General features: G+C 41.1%; 1 protein-coding gene across 4 annotated transcripts in view; it reads right to left on the bottom strand.

Moving 5' to 3' along the window:
* Positions 1 to 189: 189 nt before the first annotated feature.
* The window catches only part of TANC1 (tetratricopeptide repeat, ankyrin repeat and coiled-coil containing 1), a 60,303-nt gene continuing 43,689 nt past the window's right edge, over positions 190 to 16,803 (bottom strand). For all 4 annotated transcript variants that reach the window (XM_036386737.2, XM_036386738.2, XM_036386739.2 and 1 more), the window contains 14 exons: positions 15,050 to 15,657; positions 13,579 to 13,687; positions 13,243 to 13,365; positions 12,186 to 12,422; positions 11,384 to 11,569; positions 9,434 to 9,512; positions 7,944 to 8,077; positions 7,075 to 7,198; positions 6,787 to 6,962; positions 5,667 to 5,799; positions 4,764 to 4,855; positions 4,180 to 4,326; positions 3,597 to 3,697; positions 190 to 2,733 (listed from right to left, as the gene is read on the bottom strand). In XM_036386737.2, the coding sequence (XP_036242630.1) occupies positions 1,371 to 2,733; positions 3,597 to 3,697; positions 4,180 to 4,326; positions 4,764 to 4,855; positions 5,667 to 5,799; positions 6,787 to 6,962; positions 7,075 to 7,198; positions 7,944 to 8,077; positions 9,434 to 9,512; positions 11,384 to 11,569; positions 12,186 to 12,422; positions 13,243 to 13,365; positions 13,579 to 13,687; positions 15,050 to 15,657 (3,612 nt within the window). In that variant the 3' untranslated portion in view covers positions 190 to 1,370. The remainder of the gene's footprint in view (positions 2,734 to 3,596; positions 3,698 to 4,179; positions 4,327 to 4,763; positions 4,856 to 5,666; positions 5,800 to 6,786; positions 6,963 to 7,074; positions 7,199 to 7,943; positions 8,078 to 9,433; positions 9,513 to 11,383; positions 11,570 to 12,185; positions 12,423 to 13,242; positions 13,366 to 13,578; positions 13,688 to 15,049; positions 15,658 to 16,803) is intronic.

The raw sequence follows: 16,803 nt of genomic DNA, 5'->3' as shown, positions 1-16,803 counted from the left end.
TGAGTCTTCATCTTGCCAAGTCAGTCTTTCAGAAGGTAAGAAATAACAAAGTACAGGATCTGTATTTCTTTTTCTACTCTAACAAACCAAAATGTGTCTTCCTCTGTTCCCCATTACTGGACACGTAGTTGGAAAAGCTGGGAGAGAGTTTCTCCTGTAACCATCAGGGACTGCATCTCATCCCACAGGTATATTAATAATCTTTATTTTGTACGGAAAGAGTACAGTAGCTGTGCAAAAATAGAACTACAGGACAAGACTAATATGGGACTTGTACAAAATATCAAAGAAACAGTAAACAATAAATAAGCTGAAGTGTAATGATACAAACTGCAAAAGGATGTGTAGAGCTGGGTACAGCTGTTTACAATGTACACCGAACACTGTAATCAAGCATGATGGGAAGAATAGAAAGCTGAGCACTCCACCTGAATTGCACTCATAGGAATGTCACTGCAGCAGTTCAGTTTCAGTATGTTCTTGCCAATAAAAATCCTCATTTCCTTAAAAAACCAACATCTCAACTTCATTCTGTCATGCAACTGCACATACACTGTTCCTCAAACTTTCACGTTCATCCCTTTCTTGGTTTCCCATAAAAACATTTACTAAGCATTCAGTTGTTGTACCTTTTCACAAATAAACAATAAATCATTTTGCTTTAAGATAGCACCCAAAGGTGATTAGATACCCTATATAAAGTGCGATTATTGTTAATAGGCCATAATAGTGTGTTCTTCAGTGCAATAACCAATATGGTCAAAGCCTCCCAATAGACATGCAAATGTCACTCATTTTATTTAATTTCCTCTATTTACTAAAAATAGTTTTATTTACACATCAAAGCATGGCTGCTTATAGTGTACTCATACACAAATTCATGCTTCCTAAATGTACATCATGCAACCCAAATTAGATCCCACTAGAAAAGTGATAAAATAATTTGATTTGAAAAAAATGCATGCATGTACAGATCTGAGTATTCTGCAGCAGATTATCACCCTTAGCGCTGCTGTGAGACATCAGCACGTAAGCATTTGAGAGACATGAGTACTATGTGTGAGATGCAAGAGAACCAAAAGCCAAGACTGAAGCCATATGTGAAAGGAAAGGCTTATTTAATGGTAACATGTGATAGGAAGGATTTCTCTGCTCGAGCTCCTAGGCCAACCTAATTAAGTCTTTCTACACTAATTTGTTATTCCAGTTACTGTCACTGCCTGTGATGGTAGGAACAGTTGGAAGTGGTTGTATCCCACACAGACTGCTCCCTGGGACCCAGCCATGCCGAGGCAGTCAGTGTTTTGTAGAGCAGTCAGCCCCTGTGATGTTGTGAGCCCAGTCTCCCCTGTCAATGTACAGGACAGTATTTATACATTTGATTCAATGAACGATCGCTTTGGTTTTGCCGTGGTGACGTGACTGAGGTGGCCGTCCTGAGTGCTGTGGGATGGCAGTTTGGCTACAGCATCAGGGTATAAATGAGAACCTTGGTTGAGTGATCTGCTGTCTGTACAGTGGGGAGGGGTTTGGCATGGGAGCTCCTCACGTTCTTTTGCTTGCACGCTGCTCTGGCTGCCATCTCCAGGGGCAGCGCCTGTAGAGGATCCCTTAGTTGAGTAGTGTTTAACTGAGAACTGCTCCAAGTTGGAGGGCTGAATGCCTGCAGAAGCAACGTTTGTGGATAATCCATCTGCTGCCTGAGAGTGCCAAGTGCGACTAGATTGTGTGTTTTGCTGCTGAAACCTTGCAGTCTTGTCCATGATTCCCATAAACGGGGTATTGCGAGGTCGGTGCTCAGTGCCCTGAGCTTGACTGATGTTGGTCTCCTTGAGTCGAACATCTGGGCCCAGCCCCTTAACACTGCCTGACAAACTGCTGGCTGAAGTGAAGCTGCTTGATGAGCTGGCAAGAATCACACTACTGGATGGAGAGCCAGAAGAGCCACCACTGGCTACAGGGCTTTGCTCCCTTGAGTCACTGAAATTTGTTGGAGCAGAGGCTGTTGATGTGTCACCAGGTTTAGATTTACAAGCAAAAGAACGAGAAGAGAGAGTCTCATGATGCTGTGGATGTGAACGCTGGCTAGACACAAACTTCTCATTGTGCAGTTCAGCAGTGGGATCTGTGGAAATGCTTCCAGATGAAAATATGTTTGTCTTATCCACCTGTTGACTTCCACAGTGCCAGATGAGCAAGGGACTGTGGGGAAGATGCTGCAAAGATGATTGTGGCTTGGTGCTACATTGACTGCTTCCTGGTTTAGATCCAGGCTGGATGGAGCTCAGATGCTGATTCGTTTTTACAATCTGTGCCTGCTTTGTTGGCTGCATAATCAAACCTGGCTCTCTCAGGTATTTGTTGCTTGTTCTGCTTTGAGGGGACACACACTGAGCTTTCTGAACACCTTCTTGAAGGGTCCTGCTAAATAATGAAGCAGCAGAGGAACATTGCAGCCTTTGTGGAGGAGAAACAGATTCACTGGGGTGTGGCAGGTCAGCTTCCCTGTCTTGAAGATTAAAATTATCGTTCACACCTGATACAATTCCTTCCTCCTCATTATCAGAATTGCTGGTTTGTTCAAGCAGCTGTGGACACTGATGCTTCTGTTGCTGTGTTCTCTGGAACTGTTTGCACTCCTCTTCCACCCGAGCCAAGAGACGTTTTATCTCCTGATTGCTGGGGCATATCTGAGTGGCTTCCCGTAGGTCAGAGAGAGCAGCAAGTAGTTTTCTGTTTAGGAACAAATAAGTAAACAATGAAAACTGGGGCAAATCTGTGTCCCAGCATTGCCTACTACTAATTCCACCTCCACCCTTTTAGCAAAATGTCCTGATTTGTTGCTTCCTGCTGCAGGTGGTGACAAATTACAACTGGAAATTCTCCACCTCAGGAAATTCTTAACTAAGGTGGAAGCACAGACCCAACCCTGAATGCTTCCCTAAAGTATCCTGATACCCCATGCAGGCAGGCAGGAGAACTCTCTGCTGGGAACACCAGGAAATGACAATTTGTCTCACAAGCTCTTCCACAGTTACCTCTAGAGAAAGGAACCTGCTGAACTCTGCTTCATGACCATTTATTGATGTTTAGAAAAGATATGGTGAATCAAAAAGGCACCTCTTCCTGTACTTCAGCTACACCACTCTAGTTTGTTATTCTTTCAACCTAAAGAGATGGTTCCTCCTCTCTCCCCTTATTTTTGTCTTCAACTGCTAACGATTCATCATATTATTTCCTATCAAAGTAGCCAGTAATAAACTGCAAGCTTGGCAATAAACAATCAAGTGCTGGAATTGGGTGGCACACTGCTGGTCACATTCTGCTAAGTCATGTGGAGCAGCAGACCTATTCACTGTTACATTTAAAATAATCCCTCTTCATATGAATTTGTTACTTTCTGGACTGCCTCATAAGTACTTACAGAGTATTCAATATCGTTATTTGGATGTGGTTGACTTTATCTGATAAGAGAGACCCAGTACAGATGTAAAGTGCACTAAAAAATAATTTTTTCTTTGCAAATTTGAAATGCAACTAGCAGAAAAGAACACGTTATTAAAAATGGCAAGTTAAAAAAAAAATCTCTGCAGTACCTGCTGTTCCTCTTGGCTCTCGCTCTGGCATAATAGGCTTCGTAGCACTTAGGCTTCAGATCCAAGGCTTTGGTAGCAAACTCTTCAGCCATTCCAAAATCCTAATGAAGGAATCAAACACGCCATTACACAGCGCCAGGCAAAGCAAGTTGCCAGCTGCGGGTCATGCTCTGGCTGCAGGAGCGCAGCCAGCGCACGTGGCAGAGGCTCCTGCCCCAGTCTGCAAGAGCAGGTACTTGCTGAAAGCACACATGGGCACAGCCATGGCACCTGGTTGTGCTGGTTGATAACAAAGGTAGCAATGTTTTGCATTCAGTCTTTTAAAAGTACCACAAAGATCCAGTAGTTCATCATTCCACAATTACTGCATGATGTAAGACCAGCTGTAATAGATCCCCCACGACAACATGCCCTCATCTTGTAAGCCACCCATTTATTGACATGATAAATCCCAAGATCAGGATATAGTGAAAAGGATTCTAAAATAGCACAGATAGATATCCACACACAACCCAGTAATGCAGTAGGATATGTCTCAGATTCCCAATGCTAGAGAGGCAGCAGACTAACAGCAAGAGCTTACATTTGTTTTGCGGCGACATCGTGACAAGTTCAGGTATAATGAAACTCTCAGCTCAGTGAAGGCTTTCATTTCCTCACCAAACCCTTCCCTTGGGAACTTCCTCAGTGCATACTGATAGCGCTGTGCTGCTTCCCTCATCTTGCCTTTCTGCAAATTTTAGGGAACAAGGAGTTTTTCACAAACGTCTAATATTGCAATACTGTCCAAAAAGCATATTTATATTTGACATCTAACAAGAGATGCCCTTCAAGCAGAAAACACAGAGAGAGATTTTCTAATAAATATACACAGTATGAACTACACTGTCAGAAAAGCACAGGGAGAACCTGCATGTTAATCAGAGTTTGTGTCCCTTTCTGAACTCAAATGTTTAATGGTATTTGACAAGGGTAATATTTGCACTAATATGTACTACTACTAGTACCAGAAAAAAAATCATATAATCTGATATATTACTACTCTGTTTTAAACAGAGTTGTAATATGTTAGATTATATAACTGAAAAGGAGGCATAAAGGCATTCAGTCTACCTTCAGGCAGAAGTCCAATGTTCTGCTGCCAGAAAAAAAGAAAAATCCACCTACTTTATAGAGTGTATTTCCTTCTTCCATCAGTTTCTGCAGAAGAATCAGGAGAATATCGGGTTTGGAGGTGGCCATTGCCCACGCTGCATTTCCTGCAAGTTAAATTTTAAGGGTCTCTGACAAAAGGGAAGAAAGTGTGTTCCTGCTGTCTACCACAGTAGAAAGCCTGGTCCTACTTCAGTATATATTCCACCTACATGGAACCAATATTACTATTATCATCATAATTAGGGTGCACGCATTTAAAATGCATCTCTGGCACCACCTGGACAGCAGCCAGGTATTAAATGGTCTGATACATTTCACTGCTGTGAAGGAATGTATAGAAGTCACAATTAAATTCAGGCCTATGTAAGAATCTGTATTTGATCACACTTACTACCCAAATAATATGAAATAGTGATTCGAATGTACTAAATATTCAGTAATTATCACATACACAACTGCATCATGTACTTGCCTACTGGCAATACATAACTTACATTTCTTTGGCCTACCCTTTGCAAAAATACACAGTTCTATAGTTTATTAGAAGAGTGTTATTTAAAAGTAAAGCTTCCTAATCTAAATCATTAATAGTGCCACAATTATGTATCAGTAATAGCACAATCACCATTTTCTTGTCTTAAGGCAATATATTAAGGCAGAGTAATCATATACAGTAACTCCCTCACCATCAGCACACATCAAAGAAGGAGCAGAATAAAAGTCCTTGCGTTTCCTAATTTCTAAAGTGAGTCTTGTGTGTCTGCCTTTAAAGGAGATTGTTTATCTTAGGCGGGCATCTGCAAACCAGACAGCCTGCAAAAATCTGGTGTTTTATTTCACCTACTTCACAGAAATAACTAATTCTGGCAGAGCAGAACCCAGCTGTTTGTCACGGTGCAGGGCAGTTTCACTAACCCAGCTTGGCTCCCTTTCTCAGCAGCATGACCACAACTGAGGTATTGCGGCAGCCAATCGCTCTGTCCAGTGGCCTCATGCCACTGTGGTCCACGTGCTCAATCATTGCTCCTTTCTCCACCAAATACTGCACCTGGGAGAAGAAATGAAACATGCTTTGTAACATGGCTCTTGGTATGAAAGGCAGACCAAGGAAATATTTAAGGTACCATGTAATCTTCTTTGAAACACACTGAGCATATGCTGCTGAGTACAGTACAGCCATCTAAGACCCACCAAAGGCACCACAGCACAGGCAGGCTGGAGGGAAGCAGCAGCTCTTTCCCATAACCATTACTTGCTCAAGTGCCACCAGCAGCGATCTTGTAAGGGAAGAGGCACCAAGAGTCCTGCCCGTGGACAAGCTCCGTGACCCACAGCCATGGGCCTGCACAAGGACCTCTCTACTGGCATTGTCCCTGTCCCAGCCTGGCCAGTAGCTGAGCACAGACCTGCTGAAGGGTCTAGGCAGGGAAATGGGAGTTGGCACCACTCCAGGACAATGACCTACAGCAAATCCAGGGACAGGAAGGAGCCTGGACACCCCTCATTCTCCAGCAGAGCCTCCAGTACCCAGTGTCATGGGCAAAAACACAGTGTCTGAAAACTACCAAAGCCACTATCACTTACAATTTCAAGTTAACTCAGACAAAGCTGAATGGGACAACATGCTATAGTGAGTTACACACCACAGCAGCAGCTGAAACAGACCTTGTGTATGCAAGCTGCAGAAACACAGCTGTGAGTGAGTGTGAGAACAGCGTGTGCTGTTCTGTCTAGTTCACAGTGCACACAGACCTGAGTGTGCCCTTCCTCTTCTTACACCTCTTCTTGGGGTATTTCGTCTACAAAAGCATCAACTGACCAGGACCCTGAGAAGGGACCTCTGTGGGTTTGCAGCGTAATTCTGGGCTTCTACCTATCTAGAAAATGCTTTCCTGAGCAAACATTTTCACTGCAGTCAAGACGAGAGCAGTGTAACCCTCTTGGCTACTTCCCCAAATTTCCTATTTTGGTAGGCGATATTTTTTATAAATCCTAAATTTTGGTAACTTTTTCTTGAATGTTTTGTTATACTTACAATATCAGCATCCCCATAAAAAGCTGCCAAGTCTAGGGGTGTTCGTCCATTTTTGTCAGTCTGATCAGTGGCTGCACCTTTCTCTACTAAATACTGAACTACTTCCTTGTGGCCTTTCAGACATGCCCAGCTCAGAGCTGTCAGTCCTTCCTTGTCCAGAGATGAAACAGTTGCACCTGTAAAATAATATGAACTTTGTTATGAAGATTCTCTGTTTAAATGGAAAAATTCCTGAACTCACCCAGATGCAATCCCTGGTGCAGCTGTAATCTGCTATTTATTTTCTACCTTCAGAAAGGAGAAATTCCACAGTGCTCAGATGTCCTTCACAAGAAGCCACCATCAGTGGTGTCCGGCCTTGCTTATCACTTAAATTCACATCAGCCCCATGTTCCACTAGAAGTTTAGCGATCTGAAACAGAAAATATCAATTTAAAAATACATTCCTTACACCAGAGGGGGTTTAGATTGGATATTAGGAGAATTTCTTAGAAAGTGCTGTCCAGCCCTGGCACAGGGGCAGGGGTGGAATTCCCACCTGCCTCATCCCGGAAGGGATTTAAAAGCCATGTGGGTGTAACACTTCAGGACATGGGTTACTGGTGGCCTTGGCAGGCCTGGGGAGCAACTGGCCTCGATGGTCTTGGAGGGCTTTTCCAATCTTACCAACTCTATGATTTTATTAAATTGGCAGATTGAGATTTCAGCCATAATATCATGAACTTTTAACAAAGAGGACTAAGGTGTATTAATGGCAACCACTGAGAAGTTCTATGTAGCTCAAGCCCTGACTGCAGTTCAAGGCCTTCTCCTCACAGGAGAGGCCAGCATGAGGAAGGCTTCTGAATCCAAGGTTCTCTCTTCTGCACAGCAGCAGTACAAAAGGTCTGAAATCACCTCTGATCTTGGTCTAGGAAATAAAATATTTTAAACTCACATTTATTTTTCAGGTATATTATAACTAAGACTGTTGTGACGCCAATGTGCTTTTTAAGTTATTTCCAGGGATACAAAGGGTTTGGAAGTGAAGCTTCTGAGCACATCCCTCTGAAGCAGATGCGAAGATGTATTAGAAAATTGACAGCAATTATTTCCAGAACTAGAGATGGGAGGAACGAGGGACCGCCTCCCACAGGATCCCCAGAGCAGTGCCAGACCTGCCAGTGGCCCTGCCGGACAGCGCAGAGGAGCGGGGGCACGCCTCTCCTGCTGGCCCTGCTCACGGCCGCTCCGTGCCCGAGGAGTAACTGGCACACTTCCAGCTTTCCTCTTCCTGCAGCAGCTGTCAGCGCTAGAGAAAGCATTTGCATCAACATCAGCTCTTGGCTTATTTGGCCTTTGGACACATGCACAATATGTGAGTATTACTGAATCCCCATTCTTTCAGCTTTTCAGTGGGACACTTACTGAAAGCTGAAAAGAACAAAAAAAGAAAATACTTTCCCCACCATAATTTTTCCACCTCTTCTATTTTGCTCATATTGTGTTTTAAATAGAACTTGAGATTTAAATTTTGTTGTTTGTATTGAAGCCTCACCAGTCATGCCAACAAGTATTAAAAGATGAGTTAACGTGTGACTTATGCAAGAATCAGCAAAGGACTTGCTCCTCCAGCTTCTAAAGCCTAGTAACTTCCATTTTCTTCTAAGAAGTGATTTTATCATTTTCAAACACGGTCAAATAGAATTTTTTTTTAAATTCCAATGAATGCTGAAAGTAAAGGAAATTACAAACACTAGAGGAAGAAGTAATTTTTTCTTTTTTAGCACTTATCTTACCCATTCACTCCTCAGTTGATGAAACTGCACTGTGTAACAGTTATAACAACTGTTTAGAGCTGAACAACTGGAAAGTAACTTTTATGGATATCAGTAATACAAGCAAAAGAGTTGAGTCTTCTTCAAAAATCCCCCTTTTAGAGAGTTCACTTCTTCAGTGGGTGAAGATTCCCAATGTATTATGCAAGGATTTCAATAAAAAATACTGACAGGAAAATACTGAAGAACAGAATTAATTTAGAAACAGATATATGGCTTTTGGAATTCGCTGGATTTGCAACAAGGGTTTTGTACACGTGTAGGAACAAAGCACATCTGCTTCTCTAGGATGTGAGAGGCCACTGACCATCATCCCAATGCTGCTCCCTCACCCTCGGCTGTTTCCATGGGCTGGAGATGCCACTCACAAGGCACACCAGGGAACTGCAGTGCAGGCATTGCAGTCTGCCTTAAAAACGACATTTGGCCTTTCCCAGATGCCCAAAGGCAGGTCTCTGCTTCCACTGCCTAATCAGAACAAATGAGGCTTTGGCCCAGCATTTCCTGAAAACTAATGATATTTAAACAAAGGTTCTCAGACAGAGAATCCCATAAAATTCCACACTAAAACCTAAGCACTGTATTTCCACAATTTTCCATTTAGTTAAAAAGTCAGTAATTTACAGTAATTTTAATATAAAATAGTCCTTCAATACTTGAGATGCATAGATTCAGTAAATTAAAACCATACTTATAAACTGCATTTTATTATTACATCTGGTATTTTCCATTATTTTTATTATGGAGAATTAAATTTAAAAAGTAAGATTAACAACTCTTTATTCTTAAATTAGCAATGTTAATTATGAAACACACAAGAAGGGAAATACCTGTTTCTCCCCATAAGGCATCAGTGTCATTGATGTCCATGTCATGGTCTTTTTCAACTGTCAAGATGTAATGAACCACCTGCCAAAATCATTGAGCAGAGATGGGCTGAGCCACAAGAGCATCAGTTGTCACTCATATGACACAAGGGAGAAAAAGATGTAAAACAACTGAGAGTGCTTCTCTCTCAATGCATATAATCAATAGAAAAGAAAATCAGTATTACTCAAAACAAATTCAGTAGGACTTTAGAATGACTTTTAAGACAAGTGAATGTTATTGAAAACAATTTAAAAAAAGCCCAGTGCTCTTCTGTGAATTTGTTGTTTGGCATGACTATGATTTAATTAGTTCCCATGTGGCCTATATAGAACAGAATAATCAAAATAAACAATGGCAAAAATAAAGCCTCCTAGTTCAGTGAGGAAACTCCAGATCATCTAAAACAAGAGAGCAAAAATGAGAATATTTGCATACATTTTGTAAAATGGTGATACCTAGGTTTTTCCTTCCACATTTCTTATAGCTTTACCTGTTCTAAATTTCTTCCCAGAATGGTCTAAGCACATGTCAATAAATGGTAATTTTTAAAGCTGAAATAAGCTTTAAATTAAGCTTTGCTGTGTTTCTACAATATTAAGGAAATTTGTGTTTTGAAACCACCTGCTAAAAGATCATTAAATGAAAACTTTTTCTCATGACTGTTTTAAATAGATTTTCTAATGGGGCACATGGTGACTGAGGCTGCAGTCAACAGGTGAGGGAGAAGAATCATACTAACAAAGTTTGGGATGCTACAGGAAAAAACAAAGGCAGGAAAGGAGAAGGGATCTGTGTGTTTTCAGGCTGTCTGAAAACTGTTGTATACAATGTATGGAAAATCCTAGGATTCAAAATGCTAGGACATAATTTATTAAAATTCATGAAACACACAGATCTTCTTTTCAGCTAAGAATACAGCTTCTTAATGTCTTAAAAATAGAGAAAGATGGACATTTTTCAGGTATGTATTTATGATTAATGTGATCTCTTTTGTTGATATTCAGGAGTTGACTGCTTTCATTTAATCAACGGACAGCAAACAAGAACTTTCATGGGAGTAAAGGAATGATCTATTCATCCAAGTTAACCATCAGAATCCTCAAGTTTATATTGTAAGGCTTATATACCATATAATAAATTAACTGCACATAGATATTTCTATATTTGGATCATCTAAACAACTTCAAAGATCACACTCTTTATCTTATAGCAACTTAAAACTAGATTTAAAAGAAGTAAATATTGAAACAGCTTTATTGAAGAGATTTTGTTTCCATTTTGGCACTCACTCACTACATAACTAAGTCCTCTTGCACAGTTGATCTTCATTCATATCTTTACTTACCCATTACTCTCTATCAAGTAACAGTTTACAGTTTATTTTCCCAATGAACAGAAGACATACTTGTATTACCTAAATATCTAAAGCATTTTTAGTACTTCTTATGTGTTTATTTTTAACACATACATTTATTTTTAGTGTTCCTTCCCAAATTTCTGTCTTAAGTGACACTGAGCTGAAGTCTGTAAGTTGGCATGTGCATCAAGCTAAAAACTGAAGCCTGTGTGATTTCATGCAATGAAAAATTGGAAGAAAAATTCAACCTGAAGTAGAAACATAATTGGGTGGATCAGTGATACAGAAAGTCATCACCACCACTAGAGATTTAGGACTACTTCCAAGGACAGGGAGGACAAAGTAGACAGAAAATTACATATAAACAAATCCTGAAGCAAACTGAATTATCAATACTCAGCTAGAGCATTTAAACCAGCTGCTAATATATACTACAATAAATATCAGAAGTGTCAACAATTCTTTCCAAGCCTCTTTTAAAAATAGCTGCAAGCACTGTTGTACAGTTCTGAAAATGTCAAACAGATCTGGAGGAGCTGTATTTCCAACCCACCTGGCAGTGCCCCATGCTGGCAGCCGCTGTGAGAGCTTGTTGCAGTGCCTGGCGCTTCCTCAGTGAATCCTGTTCTTGGGAGGGAGCCACCCAAACCAGGCCGAGCAAGAACTCAAGGATTCCACAGTGCCCTCTCAGTGCGCTGTGCACCAAAGCACACTGGCCCTTCTTGTCTGCAAGGTCAGCCTGAAGGGGAGAAAAGGGAACATCTGAGGTTAAAAGCTGCAGTGAAGGGCTGTGGAGAGGAGATGCTTCAGGGCACTATGAGAGAGCAGCTCTCACTCCTGACTTCCAGGACAAGGGGGAACATCTGGGGAACTACAGGCCCAACAGCCTCACCTGAGCAGCTGGGAAGCTGATGAAAAACTAATCCCAGAGAGCACTGCCAAACACAGGAAGGACAAGGTGAGCAGGACCAGCCAGCATGGGCTTGCCAAGGGGAGATTGTGCTTAGCCTGCTGGACAGCCAGTGGCTCTGAGGGGACCAAAGGGTGGGTAAGGAGAGCTGGGGCTGCCCTTGACCTCGACTTCAGAGGGCCCCAACACTCTCTTGGTAACAGTCACTGACAAGCTGATGACAACACGTCGTGAAAGTGCACAGTGAGGGGCACCCAAAACCGGCTGAACAGCTCTGCCACAGGGTTGTGACCAGCGGCACGTGCAAAATGCTTCACGGAAGTCTGGACTCACCCCATGGGCCTATGCTCAATAATTATACATTTAAGTAATCAATAACGGCTTTTTTAGGCCTTTGTATGACTCTTCTGGCTGCAGGCTTGGCAATCTTTGTGCACCAGCTTACCTTTGCACCTTTTCTGCACAGCAGTGACACGATGTTCATGTGACCTGCAGCTGCTGCGTAACTAAGGGCTGTCATCCCGTTTTCAGAAGTTCCATCAATAGCAGCTCCAAACTCGAGTAAAAGAGTGACCACTTCTTCATGTCCAAGGTGTGACTGAACACACAGCACTGGAGCATTATTCAGTACTTCAGTTCTGTAATTCACATTTGCTCCTGCCAAAATCAGCAGCCGACTCACCTAAAATTTAAATTAAACAAAACAATGTTTTCCTCAGATTTGTCTGAATCTGATATCTTGATCAGGTACTCATTTGTTACACCCTAATTTTGATGCAGATTTTATTGGCAGACATCAACTTTAACACACATATAGGAATACCCCAGTTTAAAATCTTCTCTTAGTAAATATATTATTGTATTACTGAGCACTGCACTCCCAAGAGAAGACCTGTCTCTCCCCTGAAACTCTCTCATCACAATTGCATGTGTGACTTGCTGCTACTCTGCAACTACCTCCATTAAGAGAACCAGACTGGATAAAAAGAAAATCTCAAAAAAAATGGCGAGAGTATGCACATGTGTGTTTATGTACACACAAATTTCCAGTTAAAAGCCTTAGCAGTTGGCTCAAATTCCAACTGACTGACTTGGATTTTGCTATCCATCATCTGGGGATTCAAATAACAGTGTAAAGTTATGGAATTTAAATCCCATCCTCTCACAGTATTTTCCCCTTTTACAACTGACACTTTCCCACAGAAGCAAAGAGCACTGAGCTCTGCCCAGCAAGGCCATGTGGAACATCTGATCCCAGAAATGCAGCCACACACCCACCTGTGCTACAGAGCACAGCCACAGAAGAAAAAAGTAAAAACCCTTCTTTCCATCAAGGAAAACTGATTTGAACTTAAGCAACAGCTTACAAAAGTACATGAAAGCTTGTCACAAAAGAGTTCAGCTCCAGGTGCTTTTCTGCTGAAGGGTTACACTGACTTCAGCATTCCCCTGCCCAGTGCCAGACAAAGCACTGGCTGTACAGCCCTGCTGACTGTTCTTACCTTCACGTTGGGTGTGTAGATGTTTCTTAGAGAAGCCAGGGCTGTAGACAGTCCATCAGTACTATAACCAATCCACAAGGCTTGGAGATGACTGGAAGAAATTCCGGTCCTTTTACTGAGACCCTAACAGAAATGATATAACAGGAAATCTCTCTGTAGAATTAGAAATCCTATTTTAATCTACAACTCACTATCAAAAGAAATAAAATCTGGATTGATAGCACTACCAAATATTTTGCATAAGCTCCCAACAAATTATTCAAGCAAGTCAGAGGAGAACCTCTACGATGTGTTCGCATGAATAGGTCATAAAGCCTACTAAGCTGCAAGCTTTACCTTGAAAATATGAGCTTTAAGTATATGATGGCCAAGTTCCATGGTTTGTTGGCGGTTTAACTTTCCCTCCTGTCGAGAAAACATGAAAGCCAGTAGAGCATGTCCATTCCTAATAAAAGGGATTAAGAGAGAACCACTTTTATAATTGTATTTCAGTAAATCCACATCTTTATGCCTGTTACAAGAGTTCAACTTTGTCAGACTACTGAAACATACCATCACATCTAAACAAAATTCTTTCCATAACAAAATAAAGCAAAATGAAAAATGACAAATTTTGAAGATGAAACATTCCTGGTATTTATTTCTGTGCTGTCCCCTCACAGGGGGCCTGTGTCAGCTGTGAAGTGGTTTACATACTGCTCCCTTTTGCATTCTCAGAGCCAGGAACTGCAGGTGTGTCAGAAAGAAGCCAATCCTTTTAGAAGCTCAAGATCTGAATGCTTGTGAAATTTGAGTGAAAACATGTATTTAGTAATTCTGCACCTATGTTAGTGGTGGTCAGTGTTCTAGGAAACAGCGAGAGCAGCACAACCCTGAGAAAAGAAGGTTATCATATACTGTTTGTTAATCAGACTATACACTGGAACTGGGCAATTAGCCGTATGTTAGCTGGACTCTTCATCTGAAGGGGCAAGGTGTGGGAAGTGACTTCTCACCCCATCTTCAGACATTTCTGAACAGAACTTTCCACCATCAGAAGCGTTACCTGGGCCCAGGCAGCTCCCACTGCTGCCGGGGCAAGAAGTAGGAGTTGTTCCCAGTGTGGTGAGACCAGGGGTCCACAAGGCTGCAAGCCCCTAGTCCCACCTACAGAACTGGTTCTGTTACAGCCACTTGAAAGCTCAGACAAGTCTTGGGCTGGTAATAATTTTAAATGTCAGCATTATTTATTCTTTTGTAAAACAAAAAAGCTGTAAACCCCAAGAAACATGAAAAAAAAAAGGGGAGCCAACTGTGAGAACATGACGAACAGTAACAGCCGCTGTCTCCAACTCAACCACCTCTGGCTCTCAAAGTTACAGAACAAACTAGAACAATGCCAGCAGGATATAATTACAGCACAAAATGTCTCATTATTTGTACATTTAAAAAAGCACAAATGATCTGTTCGTTCTATCCCTGCATTCTACATTACACAGACAAGGTGCTCCTGCACAGGATTCTAAACAATTTTGCTGTGTTAATAACAATATAGCACTCTAACTTCTCCATGAAGGTAGCAAAGTCAGATGCAAATTTCTGACTTCCATAGAGTCAATTATGTATTGTAAACTTTGAATCTTAAGTAACATTACCTCTAAATATACAAAAGATTTCATTTTGGAAAACATTGGTTGTGCTTGTATTTTAACATCAGTCTTTCCTCTCACCAATTGTTGTAATCAAATATAAAATATAAATATAAAATATAAATATAAAAAACCTAGTTTTGGTTATTTGAACATGAATTACTGCAGTTTTAATTTACCTTGGCTCACATAAGAAGTCAGTAATTTCACCTTCTGCTCTCCAGACAAGCCATTCTCTGAAGGAAGGATGGCAGAACATGCGTGTTTTGTCACGTCTTTTGATCAGAAAACATGAAAGGGCTTCCATCCTCTGGCTGAAGTCTTCCCACTGTTGTTCACTGTTTATTTGTCCTGCATTAATAGCCTGGAAAATCTGGTCATCTGTCATGGGATGCAGGGATGCCAATGCCACATTCAATATGGGCTGAGCTCGCTCAAAAGCAGAGTTTGTCATGAACTTCATATTGCACTGCAGTAAGTACAGCTCTGACAGAGACACAGGAACAACCTTGTAGCTTGCACTTTTGATTACTAAATGACCTTTTTGGAAAAGATCCAGAGTGAGTTTCAAATAGAGATAAGATCCCAGGCTTCTCATGATCAGGTGGTTACTCACTTTCCCAATTGTAGCTGCATCAGCTTTTCCATTTAAAGACATGTTGTTTATAATTTCCTGACTGTTATTAATTCTGTACTGAATATAAGCATTCAAATCATCATGAATTCCTTTGTTTTCTGGAAAATTATCCAAGGATATTGCAATAAATGGCAGTGAACTTATCACTTCCTGTGAGGGAGAGAGGGGGGAAAAATAGAAAAAAAAAAGCAAACCAAAGACATTAGAGTATTCCAGCACTGACAACTCAACGATGTAGCATCTCTGCTGCATTTCCCTTCTGTAGTGAGTACCAGCTTAAAAAGGAATTCAGTAACCCTGAGATGGTTTTGCAAATATTGCCTCCTCATAAGAGGTAGAACAGTATTTTTACATTTTATCATTTTTCATTGGAAGGTCTCAAATATTTCAGTGACCAAACTCAACAATTGAAAGGGATGAGAAATGACCACTTCAAAGTCAAGGAAATGGAAAACAGTTACCAGACCCTAAGACAGGCCAGGGAAAGGGGGAGGCAAAAGGAATGCTCTATTAGGCAGGAATGTTTTATTGAGAAGTATCACAAATGACAAGAGAGAAAAGACTCCCCTTATCATTTCACCTTCCAGTAACAACGTACCAGAAAGGTGCCGTGCACACGTCCCCAGCCCCTTGTGCCTGAAGGTACAAGTACCAAGCACAACACAGACACTTCAGCAGGTTCACCTGAACACACTTTCATCCTTCTGTTACACAGAATACTTTTATGTTTATGTAAATGAAGATCCAAAACACCTTTATTTAAAAGAAACACTTCTGCAACTTCTAACTGAAACCAGAAACTTCTTACATAGAGTCATATACTACAAAAGTTTAGCCAACATCTCCCGACCTTCACAACACAAAAAGGAACAATTCCACTTTATGTAATTAAATGGATTTCAAAAAGCTGCACTTTCAGACTAGTGAGATGTTTTAAGCAAAGACACACTTCTCCAGTCTCCAGAGAGGGAATAGTCTCTGCTACAGAAATCCCTTTTTAAACCCAAAAATTTAGTTGAGAAATAAACTCTTCAGCCAGTTAAACACTCTGAGTGCTAGTGGTAAGAAAGCAGAGAAGAAATAAACTCTTGGAGACTGTACTGAAGCACAGCTGCACCTTAACACTGCACTCCTGAAGTACAAGGGAACAGACTCAAGTTTCTTCATTTCTTATATTAGCAACTCTACTGACAGCTGCAATAAAGTGATTCACAATGGAAAAGGCCTCCAATATTGTATCTGTTCACTGCAAATAAAATATAACAAAGGAAGGAAGGAAAAAATCTAAGAGACTTT

The sequence above is a fragment of the Molothrus ater genome, chromosome 7 (assembly GCF_012460135.2).
Source record: "Molothrus ater isolate BHLD 08-10-18 breed brown headed cowbird chromosome 7, BPBGC_Mater_1.1, whole genome shotgun sequence".
Taxonomy (NCBI): domain Eukaryota; kingdom Metazoa; phylum Chordata; class Aves; order Passeriformes; family Icteridae; genus Molothrus; species Molothrus ater.
The sequence above is the reverse complement of the archived record's forward strand: the minus strand, read 5'-3'. Positions and strand labels throughout refer to the sequence as shown.